The 24,728-nt window shown below is 55.5% G+C and overlaps 10 protein-coding genes across 10 annotated transcripts; 6 read left to right on the top strand and 4 right to left on the bottom strand.

The window, feature by feature from the left end:
- Nucleotides 1–536: 536 nt before the first annotated feature.
- On the top strand, nucleotides 537–1,016 carry QBC33DRAFT_448094 (tRNA-splicing endonuclease subunit Sen15; the record flags this gene model as incomplete). Its single annotated transcript, XM_060424456.1, has 1 exon — nucleotides 537–1,016. The coding sequence occupies one exon, from the start codon at nucleotides 537–539 to the stop codon at nucleotides 1,014–1,016; it is 480 nt and encodes a 159-aa protein (XP_060285409.1).
- On the bottom strand, nucleotides 799–2,791 carry QBC33DRAFT_532569 (alcohol dehydrogenase GroES-like domain-containing protein). The gene is made up of 6 exons (XM_060427386.1): nucleotides 2,438–2,791; nucleotides 2,320–2,374; nucleotides 1,555–2,263; nucleotides 1,474–1,502; nucleotides 1,329–1,421; nucleotides 799–1,264 (listed from the first exon to the last, which is right to left on the bottom strand). Exons 1-6 carry the CDS (start codon nucleotides 2,517–2,519, stop codon nucleotides 1,168–1,170), a joined length of 1,065 nt encoding a protein of 354 aa, XP_060285408.1. The 5' UTR covers nucleotides 2,520–2,791; the 3' UTR covers nucleotides 799–1,167.
- Nucleotides 2,792–7,210: 4,419 nt separating this feature from the next.
- QBC33DRAFT_346206 (uncharacterized protein) lies at nucleotides 7,211–9,368 on the top strand. The gene is made up of 2 exons (XM_060423796.1): nucleotides 7,211–9,051; nucleotides 9,116–9,368. Exons 1-2 carry the CDS (start codon nucleotides 7,535–7,537, stop codon nucleotides 9,231–9,233), a joined length of 1,635 nt encoding a protein of 544 aa, XP_060285407.1. The 5' UTR covers nucleotides 7,211–7,534; the 3' UTR covers nucleotides 9,234–9,368.
- Nucleotides 9,369–10,215: 847 nt separating this feature from the next.
- On the bottom strand, nucleotides 10,216–13,494 carry QBC33DRAFT_618044 (cysteine proteinase; the record flags this gene model as incomplete). Its single annotated transcript, XM_060432700.1, has 4 exons — nucleotides 13,277–13,494; nucleotides 12,866–13,203; nucleotides 12,574–12,802; nucleotides 10,216–12,492 (listed from the first exon to the last, which is right to left on the bottom strand). Exons 1-4 carry the CDS (start codon nucleotides 13,292–13,294, stop codon nucleotides 10,216–10,218), a joined length of 2,862 nt encoding a protein of 953 aa, XP_060285406.1. The 5' UTR covers nucleotides 13,295–13,494.
- A 43-nt stretch (nucleotides 13,495–13,537) lies between these two features.
- On the bottom strand, nucleotides 13,538–14,548 carry QBC33DRAFT_576986 (uncharacterized protein; the record flags this gene model as incomplete). The annotated part of the gene is made up of 4 exons (XM_060430957.1): nucleotides 13,538–13,587; nucleotides 13,761–13,982; nucleotides 14,035–14,134; nucleotides 14,279–14,548. The coding sequence occupies 4 exons, from the start codon at nucleotides 14,546–14,548 to the stop codon at nucleotides 13,538–13,540; spliced, it is 642 nt and encodes a 213-aa protein (XP_060285405.1).
- Nucleotides 14,549–14,817: 269 nt separating this feature from the next.
- Nucleotides 14,818–16,003, bottom strand: QBC33DRAFT_346199 (uncharacterized protein). The gene has a single exon (XM_060423795.1). The coding sequence runs from the start codon at nucleotides 15,722–15,724 to the stop codon at nucleotides 15,056–15,058; it is 669 nt and encodes a 222-aa protein (XP_060285404.1). The 5' UTR covers nucleotides 15,725–16,003; the 3' UTR covers nucleotides 14,818–15,055.
- Nucleotides 16,004–16,401: 398 nt separating this feature from the next.
- Nucleotides 16,402–18,210, top strand: QBC33DRAFT_532556 (mitochondrial carrier domain-containing protein). Its single transcript, XM_060427385.1, has 4 exons — nucleotides 16,402–16,870; nucleotides 16,950–17,506; nucleotides 17,578–17,815; nucleotides 17,880–18,210. The coding sequence occupies exons 1-4, from the start codon at nucleotides 16,767–16,769 to the stop codon at nucleotides 18,001–18,003; spliced, it is 1,023 nt and encodes a 340-aa protein (XP_060285403.1). The 5' UTR covers nucleotides 16,402–16,766; the 3' UTR covers nucleotides 18,004–18,210.
- A 244-nt stretch (nucleotides 18,211–18,454) lies between these two features.
- QBC33DRAFT_557241 (ribosomal L29e protein family-domain-containing protein) lies at nucleotides 18,455–18,861 on the top strand (the record flags this gene model as incomplete). Its single annotated transcript, XM_060429791.1, has 4 exons — nucleotides 18,455–18,461; nucleotides 18,525–18,576; nucleotides 18,658–18,760; nucleotides 18,826–18,861. 4 exons carry the CDS (start codon nucleotides 18,455–18,457, stop codon nucleotides 18,859–18,861), a joined length of 198 nt encoding a protein of 65 aa, XP_060285402.1.
- Nucleotides 18,862–19,996: 1,135 nt separating this feature from the next.
- QBC33DRAFT_513422 (uncharacterized protein) lies at nucleotides 19,997–21,340 on the top strand (the record flags this gene model as incomplete). The annotated part of the gene is made up of 3 exons (XM_060425977.1): nucleotides 19,997–20,632; nucleotides 20,699–20,731; nucleotides 20,840–21,340. The coding sequence occupies 3 exons, from the start codon at nucleotides 19,997–19,999 to the stop codon at nucleotides 21,338–21,340; spliced, it is 1,170 nt and encodes a 389-aa protein (XP_060285401.1).
- A 1,450-nt stretch (nucleotides 21,341–22,790) lies between these two features.
- On the top strand, nucleotides 22,791–24,719 carry QBC33DRAFT_447785 (uncharacterized protein; the record flags this gene model as incomplete). The annotated part of the gene is made up of 2 exons (XM_060424443.1): nucleotides 22,791–23,295; nucleotides 23,353–24,719. 2 exons carry the CDS (start codon nucleotides 22,791–22,793, stop codon nucleotides 24,717–24,719), a joined length of 1,872 nt encoding a protein of 623 aa, XP_060285400.1.
- Nucleotides 24,720–24,728: the final 9 nt, after the last annotated feature.

Raw genomic sequence — 24,728 nt, 5'->3', positions numbered from 1 at the left:
TGGTATGCACAGAAGTTGTGTTGTTGGACCTGAGTGGCATGCTAGTAAGCGAGGTCATCTACATGTCCGAGTCATAGATGCCAATAACCCAACGCGATGATAGAGCCAAGAAAGCATACGATAAGGGAGAAAAGACATAAGTCCGAGGATCAAGAGTTGCTCAAGACAGCTGATAATCGAGTACAGTGGTATAGGAATAGCGGCCTAAGGCCATGATTAATGAGGCTCGAGAAGAGTTGATTAAGCAGAATACGCGCCCTGTTCTTAGCCACAAGATACCTATTAAACACCTACATTTAGGACTACAGGAGTCGAGTAGGTATTTATCGAGAACAGTTGACGTCGTCGGTCGAGGAACATGTAGGTACCTACGTTCGAGGTATGGTGGACGGGGCGGGTGGGGCTGGTGGGGCTGGTGGGACGGGTGTTGCATGAAATGGAGGAATCAGAAAAGGGAAAGAATCTTTCAATAACCATCCCGACAAGAGCACAAGCGCACATAGAGGAACCTCAACCCATTTCCGTCTGGCGTAAAAATGGCCCTTCCCGAGCATCTCGAGGCTCTTACCGAGATTGTTCTCAATAATCTTCAAAACCAACATGACTGGACCGAACTCAACACTCAGCTCAAACCGGACCTCTCCAGGCGACTGATCTCCGGTCTTCCACCAAGGCGGCTCTATGTCCACCCTGATGAGCAGATTGAGATCATCAAGGCAGAGAAGAACCGGAAGGAGCATATTCCCCAACCGCCAGAAGTCGAGTGGGTGCTCCCCACCCACTTGGCGGAGAAATGGTCTCCAAAGGCCTTTGCTGCCGTATTTGACGCCATCGACACCATCCCGCCGGGCGCTGCTCCTCTCGATGCTCTGGGTGCAGAGGACGACAGTTCCCAATGGATGCGGTGGAGAGGACCCCAGCGAGGGAAGCGGATGCTCCTAGCCATTGTTCAAGACGACTCAACTGTTCTCTACTATTTGATGCACGACGGCATTGTAAAACCGAGGCAGAATTAAGCCGCACGGGGCTCTGGCTGTACGGTATATCATTTATTGCCACCTGATATACCCGATGTAACTGTGTGAACTCGCGGGCCGGGCTGCACATCGTCGCCTTCTTCCAATCTCCAACTTGACCTTTCCCGGCTCTTCCACGGAAGCTGGTTCCTCATGGTTTAAAGATGATCTTCTGAACCTTCATGTTGTCAAAGAGCTCATAGCCCTCGACTGCGTCGCTCAGATTCATGATCTTATCGAACATGAAGCTACTGGAGTGAGCGTTCTGGGGTCCCGGAAGAGTGCACGGAGTGTGGGCAGTGGGAAGCATACCTGAGAAGTTCCTGCTTCTTTTCCAGAAGTGCGAGCGCTTCCGGGAAGATGGACCGGACTGGGCACCGTCCCATCTGGACTCTCAAATTTTTGCTGTCGCCCTGTTAGAGGCGTCCTTTTCCATTTCCTTAAGGTGGGTTCTTACTTGTATGCTTCATTGCCGCTCCACGGTATCTGACATGTCTTAGCAGCATCGCCACGACGAAAATCAGGAGGGCAAACTCACCGTGCTGTTATGAACACCTATGCTGCTGATGACTCCCCAAGGTCTCAGCAGGTCATATGCGGTGCGAAGGGCTGGTGTCAGTCCCACAACCTCGATGACAGCATCGGCTCCACGGCCATCTGTGACCTCCTTGACTCTCCTTAGCATGCCCTCCTTGTCCTGCATGAAGTTGAGTGGTTCAGCACCGAGCTTCTTCGCAAGCTCAAGCCGGCTGGCGACGCTATCGACTGCGAAGAGGTGCTTGGGGCGGTATTCGAGGGCGGAGATTATGGCGCAGAGGCCAACTGGTCCACACCCGATGACCACGACGGTAGCCTCGCTAGCGGGCTGCGGTTGGAGCATGTGGAAAGCATTCTTCGAACCGAAAAAGCCCGTGGGCCAGATGTCGGCCATGAGCACGAGCGCTCCATCGTTAATCTCGGGGGGTGCCTTCATCACCGTGCCGTCGGCCAAGGGAATGCGGACATACTCGGCCTGGCCACCATCCAGAGCCGTCGACCCGAACAGAGTCCCTTTGGGGCAGCGTGATGAGTAGCCGCTGCGGCAATAGAAGCATTGCAGGCAGGACGTTGTGAAAGGAGAGACAACCTTGTCTCCAACCTTGACAGTCTTGACTTCGCTACCAACCTCGGTTACTACACCGGTAAACTCGTGGCCCATGATGAATCCCGCTGGGGATTGCTGGTGCCCCCTGTATACATGGAGCTCACTGCGGGAGATCGGGGTTAGACAGAGGGCCAGATAGGGCGAGGAATGACAACGTACGAGCCGCAAAGCGCTGTTGCAGAAACCTTTACTATAATGTCTTGAGGGTCCTTCACTAGGTCGTACCATCAGTCATGCCACGGTCCTAACACATAAACCTAATCTAGCAGACGCTTACCTTCTGGAATCGGACGCTCCTGGATCGAGACCTTCCTCGGGCCGTCAAAAACTACGGCCTTCATCATCTTGGGTTGAGCCATAGCAGTCTCGCGAGACCTTGATGCAATCTCGAGTCAATGTCGGGTAGTGAATGAGGATGAAACACTTGCGCTGCTTAAATGCTAACTTGTGGAGTTATCATGATATGACGATCGTCCAATATCTGGGAGTCGAGTCCTTGCTACCGACTACCGACGCACACTACCTTACCAACCTGGAAGTGGGGTGATTACACGAGAATGTCTCCCGAGCAGGAGCGGGGAGACAACTGGGGCAGCGGGGTTGGGTGCTATATCAGGTGCTAGATAAATTGACAGGTGGTTTTGGATCTTGCCAGTTGCTTCTGCCATTGGCAGCGCCGTTGCCGTTGCCGTTGCTGTCACTGTCGCTGTTCCAACCACTGGCACCAGACGGAAGGCTTACCCAGCTTCGTCGATCCCCGGCTCGAGTTATGCAAGCACAGCCGGACAGGAGTGCCTTATCCCCGCGTGCTTGAGTTCGTCCGGGCGTTGCTTGTCGCACAGCTGATTGCAGACTTGGCTGATGTGGTTGACGGCCTAAACCTGGATCTTAAATGGGGGTGAGGACGGGATCAACTTTGACAAGCTGTAGGCGGATGGTACCGTCTTCGCCTAGCGAAGGAACGCCAGGCTTGCGTCGTACGACGACATTGAGCACCTCCATCGCCTCCGTGTCGGGCGTGACTTGGAGAAGGATTGGAGGGAGGTTGTGAACAGCAAGGAGCGCCGTATTGAGCTTATGAAGAAAGAGAGGTATATCGCACGTTGGCGGTCCAAGGCACGCCCCGAAGACCCAAGGCTTCGAGACCAAGACCATATCTAAGCTTCGCCGCATTGGCTACTACTGCTTGTTGCCTGGAGCAATTTCTTCCCGGATAGTTCTGCTCCAGTTGTCGATCTCGCATTCATGTTTGGGTAGACCGTTCTATATGGAATATACGCAGTTATCCAAGATGAAAAGGCATGAGAATGAAGGCGATACACTTGTATCCTTGTATCGACAAAGAACTGTTGACAAGGTTTGGAGGAGGGTGCTTGGCAACTGTTGTCGACCGACGAAACCAGCACCCCTAGACTGAGTAGGTACTGCAGGTAGACAACAACACGTAGGTAGCTAACTTGAGTCAGTAGTTGTTCAATCTTCCCAACGGAGACTGTTTCTTGTTTCCTACAAAGCAGCTGCGCTCCGTGTTCGATCCGCATTGAGACAAGCCAAAACGAGTATTCTAACCAGGACATACCAAAGGATGTTGACGTGTGCCGTTATCTATCGAATCCGGGTCACATAAAGATACCTACTTCAATGCCATTGATGGATATCCACGAGATCAAGCCACCTGCTCGTGGGGGTCCCGGCTTTGGGTGAGGCATTTGTTAGTTGCAAAGATATGTACTACAAAGTACAGACTTGGGCAGCTCCCTAACTCGTATCTAGAAAGCCTTTACGGAGACTCCAAACATTGTTATCTCTGTCTGCGACTTATCAAGTCTACGCCTTGCTGGCTGGTCGGCTTCACTTCGATTACCAATCCAGAGTCCAATTCATGTTCCTTCCATGTTCCGTTCATCCCAGCCGGAATGTTCCGACAAGGGGCTGCACTTTGAGCGCAAGGGCCGCCTTGAGGGCTGTGCAGGACGGCAGGTAGAGGCCGGGGGGGGGGGGGGGTTATGTAAGTCACATCGCACTTCGATTCGCTGATGAACATTTCGCTGTTGAGCTGTGCCCTCCCTCCTTACAACGGACGGGCATGACGATGGGCCATGTGCTCCTCGTTATGGAGGGTGTGATTTGATGCGATGGTAGAAGAGGTGGCAGTATTCATATCGGCTGCTACAACCTGCGGCCTGAGGACTCGAAGATTGGCCGCCAGTCTTGTGCGAGTCGGATCCCCCGCTAGTAACCTCCGTGCAAAGCTATAGGCGGCTGAGATTTAGCGTGCGGCTAAACTCGCAAATCTTGCACTGGCGTCGACCTTGCTCGTTAAGGGATTTACACTACGAGTACGCCGTCACACACATATCCGACAACCTATTGCATAAGCAGCCTAGATAGGCAGGCGATTGAGGGGGGAATGGTCCTCTGACAAGCTTCTGGGAATTTGGAAGGAGGAGGGTCGGTTTGAAAGCTTCTGACCAAAATGACCCGAGGAGAAACCTAATTAAAGTGATCGGAAAAGGGATTCGAGACCCTGAACATAGTGTACCGTAGGGGCCACGAGAGGCAGAAGTGGCTTCCACGCTATTTCGCCTCGATACGAGTGGCGCGGGATGGGTCAACCGGGGTTGGACCCGACTGTCGATCGATCCCCCTTATTTGCGAGCATCGATCCCTCTTGGGGAGAAACTGCCCATGCGAAGCCACTACCGACCGCTGGGCTCTAGAGTCTCAACTCCCAAACCCCCCGACACGCACCTTCGACGATTGATTACTCGCGAGAGAGGATCTTCCAGGTGAAATGAGGGTTTATAAAGAATGAAGGGCGAGGCAGGGCTTAATGATACCTGGCAGAATGTTTACGTATTTTGCTGACGGATTGGATGAGGCTGAAGAACAGGCCTGTCAATTGTCACAGCCACCCCAGTCCCTCGCCCTGAATTTCCTGCTGCCGAACACCCCCGGTCGCCATGGTGGGGGGGGGGGTGTCTCGCCTGGTCGCCCGCCGATTGCAGCAGCCCGCCCACCCAACCAAAAGGTACAGCACCCACCGAGACAAGCATCACTAGGTATCAGCGAAGTAGAACATGCTTTTTTTCACTCATTCCACCGGCCGGAGCTGGCGGAGGACGTATTCGTAAGACGGGCGGTCACAATTAACTCGATCGGGCACCCCTGCAGGGGTGGGAATTGAGGCTGTAACTGCCAATTGGAACACAGTCTTAGGTACCCGACTATGTACAGTACAGTACCTACATCTCGGGTAGCTTCCGGGTTACAGGCCAGGGTGCTGAGAGGAAACTGGAAACGATGAAACAAAAGAGAGAAATGACTCCATAAATAGGTTCAGAAATATGCGAACAAGTGGTTGAAGTCGCGCTCAAGCAGAGCTTCGACACCAACAGGAGACTCGACTGGCATGTCATGCAGGCGACCTGCAGTGGCAGGTGTTGAGGAAGGAGCAGTCGAGCCAGCTGGAAGGCGCCGCGTGTGGAGGTACAGATTAGTACCTCAGGCATGTGCGTGTCGGGGTGTACAGTACTGTAGAGTACGCAGCACCTACTTAGGTACATCTGTACGTACCTCTAGGGGCTCCACCGGGTACAGAGGCTCTCCAGTTGCCTCACTGTCGGCGCCGCCTCAACCGTCATCAGGTTGCCATGTTGCGTGCCTACCTGCTCGCGAGATTTTATTGTTTTACTTCTGCAATGCACATATTTCTTTGCAAGGAATCGAGAGATTTCATACTCATTTCCCCCCAACGCCAAAAACAGAAACAGCTTCCTCGACACACGCCCCGCCCCACCGAAGAGGTCAGGAGTGGATTTCCCGGAGGTATTAGCTAGAGCCGCAAAAGCAGGGTATCGAGATTAGTTGATCGCACCTCCTGGCCCGCCAAGCACACCTCTCCCCCAATAAGTCGGGCAGCCATCAGTGGCCTCCTCGCCCAAATTGCAGACCCTCTCTCCCAGCAGACCCTCTCCCCCCTTGGACCTTGGACCTTGGACTCCTCCCCTTCGACTCTGGTCCTCCTTCCAAACAGCCTGCCACCATCCCGCTCCCGACCCTACCTCGACATCCATCCGCCTGCCTCCCCTTGCACGGCATCTTTGCTGCGCGTTTTCGGACATCCCGTCCCAGGATCCGGGAGGAACTTTGCATCGGTGCCTGCGCCCTGTGGTTTTATAGTTTCTTCGTTCTGTCAGTCAGAGTCAGTCAGGTGCGGCTTTTGGAGGACCCCCGCTTTCCCGTCTCGAAAAAGGAGGCTCAGCCATTAGTTCCACAACTGGCTCAACGACCCCACACCCTGGCATTGCCATAGTACTCTTTTTCCACGACGCGGGGATCGTCGATTTGCTTTCAACGTATCGGTGACCAAAGGTTCCCCTCCCCTCCCTTCCACCCCCCAGGCTTTATTTTCAGTACCCACGAAGTAGTCGACCAACCAACCTACGCGCCTGCCCAATTCTCGCTCTCCTCCGACTCGAACTTGCTGTGCCCCTAGCACATTCACTCCTGGCCTCGAGTTTTTTGTGGGCTTGGGGGATTTTCCCTAGACCTTCCCATTCACATCAGCCCACAGGACGACACACACACATACCGCGCACACAGTGTCTCCTCTCCACCACTTTCGTACATACCTCCCTCGCCTCTACCTGCCACCCTCACCCTGGTTCGCAGCCGCGTTCCTTTATTTTCCCACCGTCCCGAATACCCATCCAACATCGGCATCGAAACCGTCAGTTCCACACACCTTTTGCGCCTTCCTTGCGCCTTCCGACCCGCCCTCCCAATGGGGATCTGACGTCGCTCCCAAAGTCTCTCGCTCGTAAATTAATCTCGAGTTCCCCGCCCTTTTCCCCGTCACGCGGCCGTCGCCCGTCCCTTCGGTTATCGCTCCCTCCTGGCACGCCAACTACCTAGCTTTCCGGGCAATTTTCCCAAGTGAGGTCAAGCTCTTAACCGTACCTACCCTACGCGCCTGCCGTTCGATCTCGCCAAGACCCATCTTCCCGCACCCCTTGGCGTCCCCCCTCGCGGCTCTTTATTCTCCACAAGAGCATCGCACTCCTACCGTCTACACCTCTACACCTGTATCTACCTACCCAGCTTTAATTGCGACTCACTGTAACCCGCGATCCATCGGCGGCCCGAACGTGGGAAAGAGGAAGGATCAGAACGATCCAGAGCGCACGGTCAAGGAAGAAGGGAGGAAAGAGTTGGGTAAAAGGAAAAGCAAGACTGCTCGGGAGGTTCGCTGGAGGAGATCCGTTCCGCTTCCACGGTGTTCTCCTCGACAGGCCTGGTTTCGATGGCGAGCTAAAGAACCGACCATTTCGTGAGCAAGACCAAGTAAGAGCACCGAGCAGAGCTTACAATTATGAGTACGACGGCGGCTCCGAATCTTACTCAAGATCCCTCTAGTTTCTACGACCCCGATGAGGTTTTTCCCAAGAACAGTCCCATCCTGGCACCACACAAGCTCAAGCTGCAACCGTCGCCGAGCCCACCGCCGTTCTCGCTGGCTAAAACCCATTCCCCTCCAAGCTTCAGTAACAGGAGGTCTAATCGTCCAAGGATAAAGCCAAGCCAAGGCGATGCCGTCTTGGTCGCCCTCCTTGACGGTGGCAGACGACCCGAAATAGCGATTCACGCCGGCACTCAGGTTTTACCGTCCGACCCTGAAGACGGGGAAAGCGAGAGCGAGACCTCGGACGACTCTGACTCTTTTAAAGAAGAAGGGGTACCGCTAGATCGAGCGCAAACCGGGCGGCGACGGAGTAAAGACGATCAAGGGACCGCGTTAGGGCCCCAAGAAGGAAAGGATCGCACCATGACCACAGACTCGGCCAGGCGGCCGGATACCGGCGCCTTCCTCGTATCTCTCGCAGCCGGTGCGCTTGCAGTTACGGAGACGACAAAAGGGGATACTGATGACGCGGGGCTGCCGCCACTGGTTGCCGAGCAAGCTCTTGCGAAGGAGAAGCGCCATGCAACGTCGATACCAGCAGCCATCACGACTAGGAGAGAAGACCCTTACCCAGAGGAGAGATCGGTGACGAATGCTGGCCCGTCGCCTTTCAGCCCTCTCAGCATCTACTCGCCGCGCGAACCAGGTCATATCATGCAACAAAAGGTCGATCTCAGGTCGCCCACCGTCATGGGCTCCAGTGTCCGTGGGGAGCTGCCGCCAATACAGATTAACTCGCCCAGGTCGGACACGAACGGGCAGACTCCGTTACCATCCATTAGGGCACAATTTGGCGGCGACTGGAAAGAACTCGCCGACTCCCTGGTAGATAATCAAGGGCACCTACAGCATCCGACCTTCTCCCACTCACCGCCCGGGTCACTTCCCCGGTTCCCGCCGATGCATCGGCCGCATCACGGCTCACCACCCATCTCCCCGGCCGAGACATTGCGCCGAGACGTACCATCACCCGGCCACGCTCTGATACCATCAGGTGTCAGTCCATATAACTACTACCACCCGCAAGCGAATGGGCTTCATCGCCATAACCAGGACTACTCTAGCCCTAATGATGAGACCCCAAACACAGATCAGTCGGGATCGACCCCGGCAACCTCGATAACAGATCGGCTGAGCATCGATGGCCTCACCAACCCCGCGAACGGCGCGTTCGTGTGCAAATTCAGCGGCTGCAATGCTCCCCCTTTCCAGACTCAGTATCTACTGAATTCTCACGCAAACGTGCATTCGTCGGCAAGGCCGCATTACTGTCCCGTCAAAGGCTGCCCTCGCAGCGAGACCGGCAAGGGGTTCAAACGGAAAAATGAGATGATCAGGCACGGCCTCGTCCACGACTCTCCAGGATATGTTTGTCCGTTCTGTCCGGATCGGGAGCACAGATACCCACGGCCTGATAATCTACAAAGGTATGTCTCAAGTAACACGGTCGCGACCTCCCAACGGGTTAACCAGAGAGCTGACCTTGGCCAGACACGTACGGGTACACCACGTCGATAAAGCCAAGGACGATCCCCTTTTACGGGATGTCTTGTCGCAACGACCAGATGGGCCGAGTCGTGGGCGAAGGCGGAGAGGCGGACCGAACTAATCGGCTGCATACTCGGACCTCAAGCCGACTACTCTACTTTAATTTTTATCTTGCACATATTTTACACCCCTTGACACAGGCTTCATCATTGTGATGATGTGCCCGTGTGGAGGTATTTCTTTCTTTTCTGATCAATCAGCATCGCCCCTATGCCTAATGGGTGTGTACATAGGCAGACTCGGCGGGGGCTCCTAGGGTGACCTTTTTTATTTTGATTTTTAAATATCAAAAAGCCCCGAGATCGTTGGGCGTCGGCGTTACTTATTCCATATGTTGCTTCTGGGGCGGGGGGGAGTGGCCGTCTATCATGTCGGGGGATGTGGGATGTGGAAAGGGTCCACCTTGGGGTCTTTTTTCGGCGTGATACGGCTTTTGACGGCGTCCAGGGCGTCTGCATATACCACTTTTCTTTGTTTTTCTTCCCCTTGTTTTTCTTTTTTTTCCCACGGGAGGCAGCTCAGGGGCCTTCACCCTCCAGAGCCACGAGGTCTCCTTAGTCGCCATCGCCTCCGAGCGAAATTGGGTGCTCCTTAAGAGCAGGCGTTTTCTCTTATTTCACTGGGTGCCTATATGGAGGAGGAGAGTGGGTGATGGGATCACGAGGAAGCAAATGGCCCCCCTTTTGAGAAGAATGGCGCGCGGGAGTGCCAAAACGAGAGAAGAATTACCTGTCACCGCCATATCGCGAGATAAAAACACCTCCAACGTATATCACGATTTTCTCCCGCGGCACATAAAGGTGCTTTTTCGGACAAGGTATATTACCTAGCTCATTGTTCCGCCGCCTGTCGGCCACACTGGCTGCATGTGTGGTCTCATAAATGGAGAAAATATGGCATCTAGTCTAACCAATTCCACACGCATACCCAAATACCCTCTGACATGTCTCATCTCCCTCATCAGTCACTAAGCAGTTGGGCCTTTTTTATTCTTCTCCTTAATCCACCTAACATGCAAAACGAGAACCCCCCCTCCCCCCTTCCTAGCCATCCACGCTCTCCCACCCCCCCAACCGAACAGGCGCATCGCTAAGGACCTCCACCCGAGGTCCCACCGCCGCGGCCCCGGCCGCAGCCCCGGCTCCGGCGGCGATGCGCTCGACGACGAGCCACAGGCCCCCGCGGGTGGCGACCATCCCCGGATCGACGTCCACCTCGGCCGTCCGCAGGCCCGGCCCGCCCCCTCCTCCTCCTCCCCCTCCTGCTCCTCCTGCTCCTCCTCCTCCGGCCCCCGCCGCAGCGTCGAGGAACTCTCCCTCCCCCGTCACGGCTAGGATCGCGCGGTGTGGGCCCGTGCCCAGCTCGAGGGCTAGGCGGATCGCGCAGGGGGCGGCGGATGCGGTGTCGGTGATGACGCCGGTGCTAGGGATGATACCGGGTGGGGGTGGGGGTGGGGATGGTCCTGGGACTGGGGCCCTGGACTGGGCTACCGCGGCGATGCGGGTTAGGCGGCCGACGGTGACCTGCGCGCGGATGCTGGCTATCGTCGTCGTCGTCGTCGCCGTCGCGTCCCCGGCGTCAGCCGGGGCCGAAGCGGCGAGGGGCGGCAGGGGCGGGGCGGCGGTGCGCAGGCGGCCCGCGGCGTCGGGGGCGACGGGGCGGACGCCGACGGGGCCGTCGGCGGCGACGCGGAGGGCGAAGCGGGCGAGACTGCCGGGCTCGAAGGTGCTGACGACGGCGGTGTAGGTTCCCGGGGGCACGGGGCGGGAGGAGGCGGCGGCGGAGGCGGAGGGCGCTGAGGCGGCGCCGCGGCGGTACTCGGGGCTCGAGGCCACAACGTCGCGGCGGCGGTTGGCGGGCCCGGCGACGCGGCGGCCGCCGCCCGAGTGGAGCAGGGCGACGTGGACGGGCAAATCGTCGGCGTCGGTGGTCAGGAGGAGGGAGAGGCGGGTGCCGCCGGGCGGGGAGGCCGGCACGGTGATGGCGTACTGCGGGTTGATGTGGTAGGTCGGGCTCTCGGTGTTGCCGCCCGCGGTGCGGCGCGCCCAGGAACCCCTCAGCTCGGTCGTGTGCGCGAGCGGCTCGGCGGCGGGCGCGACGGCCAGCGGGGCGGTGGAGAAGAAGGAGAGGGTGAAGGAGTACTTGGGCAGCGGCAGGTCGACCTGCGTGACCACGACCGTGTATGCCGTGCCCGGAGTGGGCTCCTCGAGCCGCACTAGCGTGTTGGGGCTGTCGACGAAGATGCTGCGGTGCAGGGCCGCGCGGTCGGGGAGCGAGACCCGCGTGCCTGGCGGCGAGGTCGCGTAGATGGCGAGGGACATGAACCCGAGGGTCTTGGAGACCGAAGCGAGCGTGGGGATTCCGGGGTATGTACTACTACCACCACCACTGCCATTGAAGCTGCCGGCGCCGCCAGTGCCGCTGCTGCTCCCGGTGTCGGACCTGTACCCGTTGCGCAGAATGTCGAGCTCGCCGTCTTGCCAGTGGCGGCTTAGGAGGATCCAGACCGGGCCGGACGTCGGGGATTGCACCGAGTATTGGGGATTGTGTGCAAGTGCGTTGGCCACGGTCTTGGAGGGCATCTCCCAGGTGAAGTGGTGGTCCTGGCGATGAGTGAAGAGAGTCGGATTCCAGTTTAGATAGAGCGAGTCGAAATTCTTGACCACGTCTTCGAATGGCATCCAGAACGTGCCAGTGTTGCCGTCATCCGGCCCGGCCTTTGACTTGGAGGGGAGACTGGGAGACGAGGTTATGACATTCATGGATGCCGAGGAGCCAACTCCCTTCCACACAACACTATTGCGCCAGGGATTCTTGACTAGCATGCGTCGCACGCCCTCTTCCTCTGCCAAGTGCATGACGGCGTAGTCATGCTCGCTCACTAGGCCGAGCGTTTCCTCCTCCTCCGGGGACAGATACGAGGTGCCGAGCGTCACGACCACGTCGCCGTTGTCATAGGCCCGCCTCATCATATTCCATATCTGCTCAAGGTCGATCTCCTCGTGCTGGAAGAAATGCTGCTCGGGGATCCACCCTGTCAGAACGTAGAGATCGGTGCCGGAATTGCTGCCGGGGAAGTCGTAGCCGCCCCGGATCTTCAGGTAGGCTTTCTCCATCAGCGCCGGCCATATGAGCCTCGGGTTGCGCTGGTCGACCACGAATAATGCCCGCGACGATGTCGACGAGGAGGGCAACCTATCGTCTATCGTCACCCGCCGTGGGCATCCATTGAAGTGCATGCGGAAGACATATTTCCCGTTCGGAGAGATGGCAGGCTTGAACGATTTATGGTCGAAGGGATACATGAGTGAGGCGAGAAGCTTTGGTGGGTGTGTTAGCAGCAAGATCAGTAACCCCTCCCCTTTTGATTTCTTTTCTTTTCACAACGAGTTCCAACCTACCGAGTCCTTATTCGGGCAAAGGTGGCGCATTGCGGCACTCAAACTGGCGACAACAGAGCAGTCGGTGAGCATGTCCTGGACGAGATCACTGTCGGCACTCGCCGTCATCAGGTTGTCACAAGACTTCTCCGGGTCGGCAGCCTCGCCACTGGCTACGAGCTCCGAAGGGTGCTTCCAGCCAGTGAAGAGAACCTGCTGCGTAGGCGAGAAGGTGTACTCAAAAGAGTCCCTTGTCCAGGCAAGTTAGCAGACCACAGCAGGCAGGATGGCAGCAAAGCGAGCGACCCCATACATGTACATCTCCTCTCCTGTTTTGGCGAAGGCACTCGGCCCTGGGGGTGCGTCCCATGGAAGAAATACCTGGCCATGAATCTTGGACGACCGTAAGATAATGGTCTTCTCGGCTGTTGAGAGTGGGCGAGTAGACTTGGGCCCTCGTGGTTCGGGATTCACGGAAAGGGACTTGAGCTTCTCGGCCAAGTCTATCATGGTTCTGCACTTGCGACTGAGCCTTGTGCGGTCAGCCTGAGTCGGTGCCTTCTGTACGGCCTGCATATATAGCTCGGCTGCGGCGATGGCATGCCCGAGCGCCTCCTCGCCAGAGGCGCCCGCGGCCTTCTGCTCATGTTCCTGCAGATAAAAGTCAATTTCTGTTGGTCGAAATGATAATCACTGGCTCGGATATACTCGAGGTGCCACTTACCAAAGCTTTGGAGTCCATGATATCTTGTTCGCAAGTCTTGGTGTCCGGCCATGCATAATCCTGGCGGCAGATATGTGTATGCAGCGGCAGGAAGAAATTGCGAACACCTCTACTCTACGCTCGACAGTCATTTATTTCCGATTAAGGGCGACGTCAAGCTACCCAGTTTCCCAAGACAGTCTCACATGGCACCTCAGCGTTGAAGACTGCGGCTGCCACCATTGGAACGGCGACGGCGTGGGGGGAGAGAGATAGAGCCGCTTAGTCATCATGCATCCTGTAAGACATGTGTTGCTGTGATTGGTGCAAATCTCGTCACGTTCGTGGTCGCGCCTAGACCCGGATCCACACGGGTCAGGAGAGATGGCGGAAATCCGTTGGACAGAGATGCCCCTCTGAGAAACATTCTCCCACCACTTTGAGTGAAGTACGTCTGGTGTCTATTTCTCTGACTCCCTTGTCACTGTCTCCCTCATCAAATGACATAAGCCACCACCACGACCCGTCGTCTCAGCCAATTGCCCCTCCAAGCTCGCAATCTCCGCCTCCATCAGAGCTGGGTCGGCGCAAGTCTTCGCCTTGTCGAAGTCAATGAGGACAACCTGCCCATCCGGGCGTATGATGAAGTTGTACTTGTTACAGTCTCCATGCACAAACCCTAGTGCATGAAAGCGCCGCAAGGCCGCCTCGCAGATCTCCAGATCGGCTGGCTCGGCGTTCCGCCCGTCCGGAATTTTCTCCAGAAGGAATCCGATGACCCCTGCCTGCCTCGTGGATGTGCCCGAGGAATTTGGGAGCGATTCCCCGGCCCTCAAGGACCTGGTACATGCGGGTTTCGGCCTCCATGTATTGGATCTCCTAGTGGAAGCGCGCCATCTTAGCAATCATTCCTTCTGGTGCAGAATCCGCCTTCCATTTGCATTCCTGAGTCAACAGAGTAAGATACTCAGTGCGTTAGATGTCAAGATAGTCGATCATCAGCGGATGCCAGATCGTTTCCACACTGGGCAAATCGGCCGACGACAGGGTCGCTTCCAGTTGAAGGGACGAGGGATTGCGAGTGATACACGCTGACTTCCAAGTATCTTCTTGGTAGGGAAGAGGAGGGAGAATATTCTGGAAATCAAGGGGCATATCATCCAACGACTCGGCGTCGAGGGCCCCGGCCTTGATGGTGATGTACTTGACGCTTCGGTTGGCCAGGATGCGAAAGTAGCAGTCGCTTCTGCCACTCGTGGAGACTTCCATGGAAATCAGACGAGGCGGCTCCATAGTCGACGGCGTCTTCGATGTGAGGACCATCAATTTCGCTGCAATAAAGTCGAAAGAGAATTTGAAGAATTGAGTGACGGCGGTCAGTAAAGCAACTCAAGATGGAGTTTATCTGGACGTGGCCCGGCGATGCAAACACTCAAGCGCCAGCATCGCAACTGGGCGAGAAAAGCAAGACATGATGAAATTCAAGGCCTGTCCAGTGAAACCAGGATTTTGTTGAGTACAGTCTTCTACCCTAGGGTCATGCGTCAACGACACACCCTCAAATCTGATCCATTGGTTATCAGAGGACTATTCCAGGGTCCATCCGGCCAACACCCAGCATGATACGGGCTCAGCCACGCGCCAGCCTTTCTCGCGACCTTCCGGCAGGCTGTTTAATACTTTAATGCCCTGTAGGACATGGTTTTTGCTCATCCTCAGACTCCAGGCCAGAATTCCTCAGAAGCCAAGGTTTAAAGCAAATGGTTGGGCTCGGGTCTGTCTATAAGAAGCCAGCGCTCCTCAAGCTGCGCTCGTCGGAGAAAGTGAAGTATCACATCCGCGCTCAGGTCCAAGACTCGACTCCGAAATAATCCTAGTAGGTGTTCCTATTGAAAGGATATGGGCGATGGGACAGAGGATCGGGAGTGCCTCTTCGATGAAGATATACCAGGTCGGCACGATCTTGTTGTTCTCGCCCTTGTGGTAGCGGAGAAGAACTGGCATGGCCAGGCGGTTCCGGCCGCCGTTTCCGTCTGGATCGCGGAGGATCCAGAGGTCAATGTCCTCCCAGCAGAGGACCTTAAGCCGTGTGTCGCTGTCGCATTCGTCCACGCAGTCGCACACCCAACACTTATTCACGCGTGGCTTGATATACTTGTCCGTGCTACATTCTACGTCTATGTCAGCATCTAATTCCTCGGCATACTCCTTCACTTTTGCCGTTAGGTCTTTCGGCTTTGCGCAGATCAGCTCGTGCTTTCGACAGCCGGTCCACATGTAGAACATCCGAAGGCACGCATCGTCGATCCGGTCGAGCCCGATGTGGAACGCCGAGGTGTCACGCACCCAGAGGAAATGGAGGTGATACATGAAGAAGTCGGGGCCCATAATGGGCTTGATCTTCGGCTCGCGCCTCAGCGTCCACTTGCGCGTAATGTCGGAACGGATGACATTCCGAAGGTGATCCATGAGCGACCTCTCCGGCAGGCGAGCGTTATACTTCCTATACAAGCGGCCCAGCTTCCTCGTGTGCACACGGATGGCATTCTCGCTCTTAATCGGGTTTCCCTGCAGCTCTGCCTGTCACATAAGGTAGCGCATGAACGATTCGCCGAGGCCCTTGTTCTCGTAGCTGAGGGTTTTGATGAGGCCCTTCCAGTCTCGGTATCCCATCTTCGCCGCGAGACAATCCATCGGCGCCTGAGATCAACGAGGTCGGCCTTGTGGCGGTCCGAAAGCTTCGGTGGCACCTGGAGACGCAGGTTGCCCTGTTGCCAGACATCATGAAGTTCCTGGGCCTCTAGGGGCTCGGGTTCGGGGGTCGCTAGTGGCGGCGAGAGGGCTGCAAAACATGACCTAGACTCGAAAGGTGTACGCAGTAGGGCAGCCGATATATGGTGGATAAACCTCCACTTGTTTTCTTTACAACCTCCCCAACTGGCAACTTTTTAAGAACTCCCCAACGTAGGTGGCTGAGGTTGAATCTAGGTAGGTACTTATGGCCATAGTCAATACTGTGGCTACGGCATGGCACGGGAGAACGTGGGGTTATCTGATACAAGCAAAGGGTGTATTGCGGGGCATGCCCCGCTACCGCAGCTTAATACAGCACCGGCCTTTTATTTTGCCACGGCGGGCCACCCCCATGCTGCCGAGGTTGACCGGTTATCGTCATCATGGACGGTGCTAGCCCACACCTTGGGCCCCGGAGCTTCCTTTCATCCTTGCCTTCCATGGACTCCCCCGGATCTGTAATTCACATACATTTATAATTACTCAATTGTCCACCGCTCCAATCCTAGAGACGGCTCCAAGCAGCGGGCCTTTTTCTCTCCTACGCCGTGACTTAGAGCTTCCAGAGCTTTTACTAACGCATTCCCAATTGCACCTCGGTGACGTCTCACGACTTAGACCTCTTCAGCCCTTTCGATTGGTCGACATCTTCCAGATCCTTAGCTGCTTCCGTCATAAAAGACTCGGATTCGCTTCGGAGGCGTTGTAGGTGCTCGTCATGGCAAATCAATCCAAGCCAGCCCCAATTGGACCGTGGGGTCGTGCCACCGCCGGAGCTGCTGGTGCTGTGCTTGCCAATGCCTTGGTCTATCCCCTTGACCTGTACGTGTCCCGCTACAGCTGCTCCTCTGCCATCGGCATCCACCCTCAAACTCTCAGCTAACACGACCCTACCTGACAGGATCAAGACAAAGCTTCAAGTGCAGGTCAAGCACCAAGCCGTCACCCTCGCAGACGCACAAGCGGAGGCCGACGAACCCCATTACGACTCGACGTGGGATGCCGTCAGACAGATCGTCTCTGCGGAAGGCGTGTCAGGTCTTTATGCCGGCATAAACGGCTCCCTCATCGGAGTTGCCTCGACCAATTTCGCCTACTTCTATTGGTACTCGATTGTCCGCACCCTCTACTTCCGCTATAACAAGTCTGCAACTCATCCGTCTACGGCGATCGAGCTCTCCCTTGGCGCTTTCGCAGGTGCCCTGGCACAGCTGTTCACCATCCCCGTTGCCGTCGTAACCACCCGCCAACAGACACAGAGCAAGGGCGAAAGGAAGGGCCTCTTTGGTACCGCGAAGGAGGTGATAGACGGCGAGGATGGCGTGTCCGGGCTGTGGAGGGGGCTGAAGGCAAGCTTGGTGCTAGTCGTGAACCCAGCCATCACGTATGGTGCCTATGAGAGGCTGAAGGACGTTATCTTCCCGGGGAAGACTAGCTTGAGACCATGGGAAGCTTTCAGTATGTGTTCATCTCCCCCGTGTCCCCTGGGCGCTTAGAAGGTCCGTCAGAAACCTAACGTCAGCATCCAGTGCTCGGAGCCATGTCCAAGGCATTGGCAACCATTGTGACCCAGCCGCTCATCGTTGCCAAGGTGGGCCTGCAATCCAAGCCGCCCGCGAGCAGACACGGGAAGCCATTCAAGAGCTTCGTCGAGGTCATGCAGTTCATAATCGCGAATGAAGGCCTCCTGGGTCTGTTCAAGGGTATTGGCCCGCAGATCACCAAGGGCCTGATGGTACAAGGCATTCTCATGATGACGAAGGAACGGTAAGCTTGGCTCCCCCCTTTTCCCGCCCTCGGGTAGCTCCTCGGATACTAATCATCGCTGCAGGGTCGAGTTATTGTACGTCCTCTTCATCCGGTACCTACGGAGGCTCAGGTCCCAGCAGTTTGCCAAGGCTGCTGAATTCGCGGCATCAAGGGCAAAAGCATCCATTCCTATAACTGCGAAATAAACACATTGGGATGTTGCCTGCACATTGGGATGTTGCCTGCCTAGGTATACCAATGACGGGCATGTAGGGCTACCTAGTTAGGTCGTTGGCTGAAGTGTCCTTGTATATTCCGAAGTCAGACGTTGTCATGTATGTATTTCGGGGCATATGGAATTTAAAATTATGGGTTCATCGTAAATCGCGGCTCAGAGACAGATTGAAACATGAATTAAATATATAAAAGACGGCCAACTTGATCCAAGAGTAACGAGACACGCTGCGTGCTTACTAACGCGGGAGTTCGTCAGAGATCATCTCGTTGTGTGGCTGGAGAACGCACTAGCCACACTTGGCGACTGGTTAGGGCAAAATTTCCCTGGCGCACAAAATCACCTCAACCTCGCATCTGGAAGTCTCCGCTGCATCAACGACACTTGGACCTTCTCGATCTCAACCCAAACCTTCCGTCAAAATGGCCAGTAAGTGATATCCGCACAATTGAAGTCTCCCGATACGAGAAGAGGCGCTTACACTCGCGGCAGAGTCCAAGAACTCGTCCCAGCACAACCAGTCCAAGAAGGCACACCGGAACGGGTACGTGAAAAATCATCGACCGAGTCGAATCCGAGAAGCGAGCAAGTGAACGGGACACTGACAAGAGTTTTCCCACTGCAGTATTAAGAAGCCTAAGACCTCGAGGTACCCGTCACTCAAGGGAACCGACCCCAAGTTCCGCAGGAACCACAGGCATGCGCTTCACGGCACCATGAAGGCCCTGGTATGCGACCTCGAGACAATAACCCTCCGTTCTCTCCCCATCAGGTTGGCTGACAATCTTCGCAGAAGGAGCTGAAGGAGGGCAAGAGGGAGACGGCTTGATTTTCGATTTTGCGCACCGCGGTTCGGAAGGAGCAACGACGACATCATGCATGGCCTGAATGATGGTGGGATTCCGGGGCTGGAGCTGACTGTATGGTATTCAGCTGGCTTTCTCGAGGTTTTCTAGGCGTCGAAACACGGAATGCATTGCCTCGTGTGAGGGGCTCGCCGGAAGACATGCAGTGTGCGTGTGTGACTGACTGGAAGAGTCTCGACCTTGTATCATGGCCACCCGACCTGACCATGTCAACCCCGACCATGCCAATGGCCATTGCGATTCTAGCCCTCCCACTCCCACTCCCACTCCCTACCCAGAAAGCAAAACGGCATTTGTGTGTACAGCTTCGAGTCTACCCCATGCTCTGTTGCTGAAGGATAAATTCTTCGTGCCAAGATAAACCGCCCTTCTATTACCAAACACGCTGGACCTCCTTCTCCAGAGGCTTGGGTGCATGAAAGAGGGGCGACATTCCCGGTCATCATGACTCTATGATGTATTTGCTCCAGCAGTTGTTCTGAAGCCTTGCAGAGCCATGGTCTAGCTTTTCAGGCTCGTGTGTCATTTCCTAACCGACGCGAAGCAGAATTGCAACATGTGTACGGAACATGTTGGTCTATCTCTTGTGTCAATCAAGAACGTATTGGCATTGGATGCTGGCCAGGTTAAAACGGACTCATAGGTCTGATTCTCAACGCTCTTGGCTCAGTTTCGGGATAGCCATGTGTGTTTCGTAATGGGCTTATCAGTCAGTAATGGAGCCTCTTTCTTGTATTTCGCACTTCTTTCTACTTTAGCAATGATTTTCGAAGCTATTGCCAGCAGATCCTGCATGACGCCTTTTGGTGTTCTTACCTACTTACAGCCTGGAAACCAACGACTTGCCATCTTGCATTAATACCCCGCCAGGCTGTGACTCTCCATCTGTGCCAGTTCTGCTCAGGTCCATGCAGGGCATATTCTGAGGCTAATAGCGCCGTCTCAGACCCTTTCCCTACCATCGTGGTTGCAGTCCTCTTTAGCACACAGGCACCTCCGTCCCCTGTCAGTACCAGACCGCCAGTTGCAAGCTTCTTCTTTCTCCGCTATCAAGATACTGACGCATCGACTGTGTCTCTACCGACTCGCGCAAAGAACATGGGTTCACGTTATATTCCGCGCTGCAGCCCCGACTTGCGCTTCAGCGCCTCCAGAAGATACCCATTTGCAACCGGCGGCGCGAAATGGCCCATAATTGACTGGGACCAGCGGCGTTCCGTCGACGTGTATGTAGAGTTTGTTTTCAAGGCCGTCGATAAGTTTATCAACGACCTTCCTGCCAATGTCGTGCAGGCTGAACTCTCCAAAGACGGCGCACTCTTGTCCAGCTCTTCGGACCTCATCCGTGACCGCTCCTGGGTCCCTTTTTCTGCGCCACGTACCGACTTTCCCTGCAATGTGGCTACTGTACGCCGCTGCGACCTTACCGAAGTTGACCGGCTTGGGCTTCAGGTTGACTTGACGACCTACTATCTGGGGCCAGGAGAGACGAGGCAGGTTGTGTTCAAGTACTACTTTACTGAGAACAACGTTGCCAATTGGTGGCATGAGGCGAATTGCGTTATGCGTATGCCTAGACACCCTAACATTGTCCCCATTGACGCTCTTGTCGTCGACATGGTCGAGGGTGTTGACAGGGTGGTCGGCTTTACCACACGCTACATACCTGGCAGTACACTTTCAGAGAACAAGGACTGTGTTTTTAAACTTCAGTACCTGGAGCAACTTATTAATGTTAGTTGCAACTCTATACCTCGTCCCTTACATGCTGCCTACTAACAATTAAACGCTGCCTAACAGGCTGTCGACTACCTCAACCTCTGCCTTGGCATTGTTCACGGCGACATATGCCCGTGGACCCTTCTCATAGACCCTGAGACAGATGGTATCCAGCTTTTTGACTTTAACAGCGGTGCTAAGCTAGGCTGGGAGGGAGACTAGGACAACGGGTGCGAGTTTAAGTACGAAAAGGACTGCAACGACGTCAAGTTTGTGATATTTACACTCTACGAGATTATCACTCGCGAGTTCTGCTTCCGCCTAGAATTCTACCCTCACGAGTTGGATGCGTCGAAGATCATGAGGAAGCGAAAATGGGACAAGCACCGAAACGTCCAGCTCGACAGTCCTGTGGATGAATTTCGCCGGGTCCTTCGCAAATGGTTCAAGGAAAGGGCCAAGGTCGACAAAAATATCGATCATTTCATGAAGGCATCAGAGCCCCTAGACTGGCTATCATTGCGCGTGTCTCCAGACATGGCAACAGATCAACGCCTCCAAAGGCGCGGCATTTTGCGCTCTACGCTTGTTCAGTCTGGCAAGGACTTCCTGAAATGGGAGCGCCCGCCGACGCGAGCCCTGCCACTCCCCGACGGTCAGCGTCTGTTAGCTACCGGAGAGGTTGTTCACGATGACGAAAGCGGTAGCGCTTCTGCAAAATGATACCCATATCCACAATATATACGCCTCCTGAGCTGTAGCAATGGGATCCTCCTTACCAGCAATACACACATGCGACAGTACCAGCAGGGGTTGGCTCTTGGCATTTAGGGCAGAACGCCGCTTAGAAAGCGGCGGCCAGTGCCAGCCAAATTCGGCGGCGAATTTCCCTCCAACCTAAAGTCAATGAATATCAAAGCTTAATCGCCAGGCCAAAAGGCCGGGTTGTAGCAGAGAGGCGCGTGCTAACTTGCAAGATAGGCAAATTGGAACTATACAAGGTTAAACACTCCTAGAGATGTTACTATGATTGAAAGTCTAATTTAGACAAGCCTCTTGAATCTAGGCAGACAGTCAATCCTGAGAGCTGCACGCAATCATTTGACCAGTCTGAGTGAGACCAAGACGGGAGCCAGAGCCTGTGGCCACTAACCGTGTGCGCTATTGTCAGTATGTAGGGGCGGGACCTTCCAGGCGTCCACTCAGTCAGGGCCCGGGTAGGCCAGGTACCTGGGTACTTGGGGTCATAAGCTTCCCGTGCCTCCCATCTCCCAGTTCCAACTTTTTTGCTCTTCCCCAACTCGTCAAGCCTTCACATCCTTCACCTCGGCAAGACAAGAGAACAGCAACATTCTTTTGTCGCTGGTCGTGCCTGGAAGACCAAGGTCTTATTCCTTTCACCCTTACTGGATGCTAAGAAGCTGTTTTAATGAGTAGGTTTGCCCGAGGCCCATTCACATCCTGATCCTATTATCCCCACGCAGGCAGCTGCTTTTCTCTTTCTTTCTTTCTTGCCCCCCTCCTCGCCTTGCTTGGTCCATCACTCTCTAGTAGTTGGCGTGCACACTTGCGACACCCTCCTCTTTCCCCTTCTCCCCTCTCCCCTTGTCTGCATTTGATCTTATGCTGCCTACAATCTTGGCTCCTTGGTGACCTGACTCACTTGGGATTCCCCTGCTGTGGAGCTACTTGTCGGGCATCTGCCTAATCCCTTGCCTCGCGATCAGTTCTGCATCGGACAGCCTCCACTTATTAGCTCCTGTGCACGGCGTGCTGACTCTTTAACTTTTTCATGCTTCCAGAACATCACTAGACCCGCCCCTATTTTCGCGCTTTCCAACGACTCCTTTGAGGTCAGCAGGTTACTGCAGGAGCTTTCGACAAAACCCACTCGCCCTCTTTTCGTGTCGCGACTAGACTCAGCCAACGAGTCACTTAATCTTTAAACCTGCACCTTTGTTATTGGGATGCAGCTGTAGGAAACTTCTTGGCATTGACCTGAGCTCCTTGCAATTGCTCGAAACGCTGCTCTGCACTGCCCCACGCTGCCGATCGCCCCCAACGTCAGGTATTCCTCGAGGCCTTGTTTCACATTTTTGGATACAGGGGTCAAATTCCAAGCGCTCTAAATTTACATTCTCTATTGCCAACTCCATCCCTCGACAACTCCATTATGCTCAACATGTCAAACATCATGAGCAACCGCAATAGCACCCCCGAGGCCGGCCACGTCTCCCTGAGACCCCCCTCCTCTCGAGCTGTTGGGGCGGGACTTGGCCGTGCCTCGGCCGACGTCGGTGCTCTCACCGGCCAATCCTCGTCCCGCCCGATCAGGCCCTCCTCCGATTTCTACGGCCAGTCTCAGCAAGGCCAGGGCCAGGGCCCCGATATCGATCCTCAGGACAAGCTTGCTCAGCAATGGATTGCCGACATCGACCAGTACGAGACCACCCTTGAAGAGATGGCTGCCGCTACACTCGACCAGGATTTCAAGGATGAGCTGAGTGCTATCGAGCAATGGTTCCGCGTCCTTAGTGAGGCCGAGCGGACTGCAGCTCTGTATGCCCTGCTCCAGCAGACCACTCAGGTCCAAGTTCGCTTCTTCATCCAGGTTCTGCAGCAGATGGGCAAGAATCATCCCATGTCGGGGGTACTCTCGCCTGCCAACTTTGATAAAGGTTTGTCTGACATGTGTGGTTTCCTCGGTACTCAATCGACTCACAAAGCGTTTACAGATCCGATGACGAACCGCCTAAGCGATGCGATGAACAAGCTGAATGTCGATTCTACTCGACACTCCCTCGCCCGTCCCAGTGGCTCGGGAGCGAGCAAGAGACATTCAGGCCTCGATTCGTCAACCATCAATGCCATGTTCCCAGATGCTGCAGCCGCAATCGCGACCGAAAAGGCAAAGTTCACCCAGCACACTGGCAATCCCCCAACTTCCAACCGCAACAGCACGATCGACAACCGGAACTCGCTGGCAGCACCCGCAATCTCTGGTGCCAACGACGACAGTAATGGGCAGAACCCGCAGTCGCCATGGGGCCCCGGCGATTCATCACGGCCCAAGTCCTCTTCCGGCCAGCCTCCGATGGGCCAGTTTGTCCAGCCGCCCCCATCTGCCGGTCTCCGGTCGCCCAGGCCACAGATCTCGGGCAACTCGAACATTCAGAACACCACAATAATGGCAAGCGACAAATCCGTTTCGGACCTCCCCCTGCTGTCCCCCTACGCCACCACCAGTGGAAACTGGGCCTCGATGGTCAATACCCCAATGGTACCGAACTTCAACGCGAACCAGGGCAATAATCAGGCAGATATGGTTGCGAACGCCACAGCGATGAAACTGGCAGCGCTGTCGACGGTCAACAACCGCTTCGCTCTGGACGATGTGCGCAAGTACCGACGGGCTCGGTCGAATGACGCCCCCGGCCATAACCCCAATCAATTCTCGCCTGGTGCGCAGGGCGGCAACATGCCTGGCAACATTCCTGGGGCTAACGTTGTCATGATCAACGAGCACGGACAGGTCCTCAGCCGAGAACAGATGATAGCGATTCAGAATCAACAGGCGATGGGAGGCTTTGGAGGCCACCGCTCCCGGCCGAGCTCTCCCGGCCTCGCCATGCAGACTGGCTTTGGCCCAGCCATGACCTTCACATCACCGCAGAACAACGGTTTCCTGAGCGCCTATGACGGCTCTTCCCCGCTAATTAATAATGGACTGGCTCCAATGAATCTGGCCCAGCTCGGATTGGGAGTCCATCACGAGGGCTATCTGTCGGACCACTCGGATATGGTCCGCGGCCGGTCCCCGCGCGGCCGACGGGGCAGCTCCAAGCCCCCCGAGGACCCGACAGACCCAGCCCTTCTGCAGGACATTCCAAGTTGGCTGAGAAGTCTCCGCCTACACAAGTACACGGACAATCTCAAGGACATGAAGTGGACCGATCTCATCCAACTGGATGACAAGCAGCTCGAGGAGCGAGGAGTCAACGCTCTCGGTGCCAGAAGAAAGATGCTCAAGGTCTTTGAGCAGGTCAGGGGTAAGGCAACAACGCTGAGTCCGGGTGAGATTCCCGAGAAGAACAAAAGCTAACCCGTTCGT

This window comes from Phialemonium atrogriseum (assembly GCF_030411735.1).
Source record: "Phialemonium atrogriseum strain 8032-3 unplaced genomic scaffold QBC33scaffold_7, whole genome shotgun sequence".
Classification (NCBI taxonomy): Eukaryota; Fungi; Ascomycota; class Sordariomycetes; order Cephalothecales; family Cephalothecaceae; genus Phialemonium; species Phialemonium atrogriseum.
Note: the sequence above shows the minus strand (reverse complement) of the source record. Positions and strands in the feature narration are given on the sequence as shown.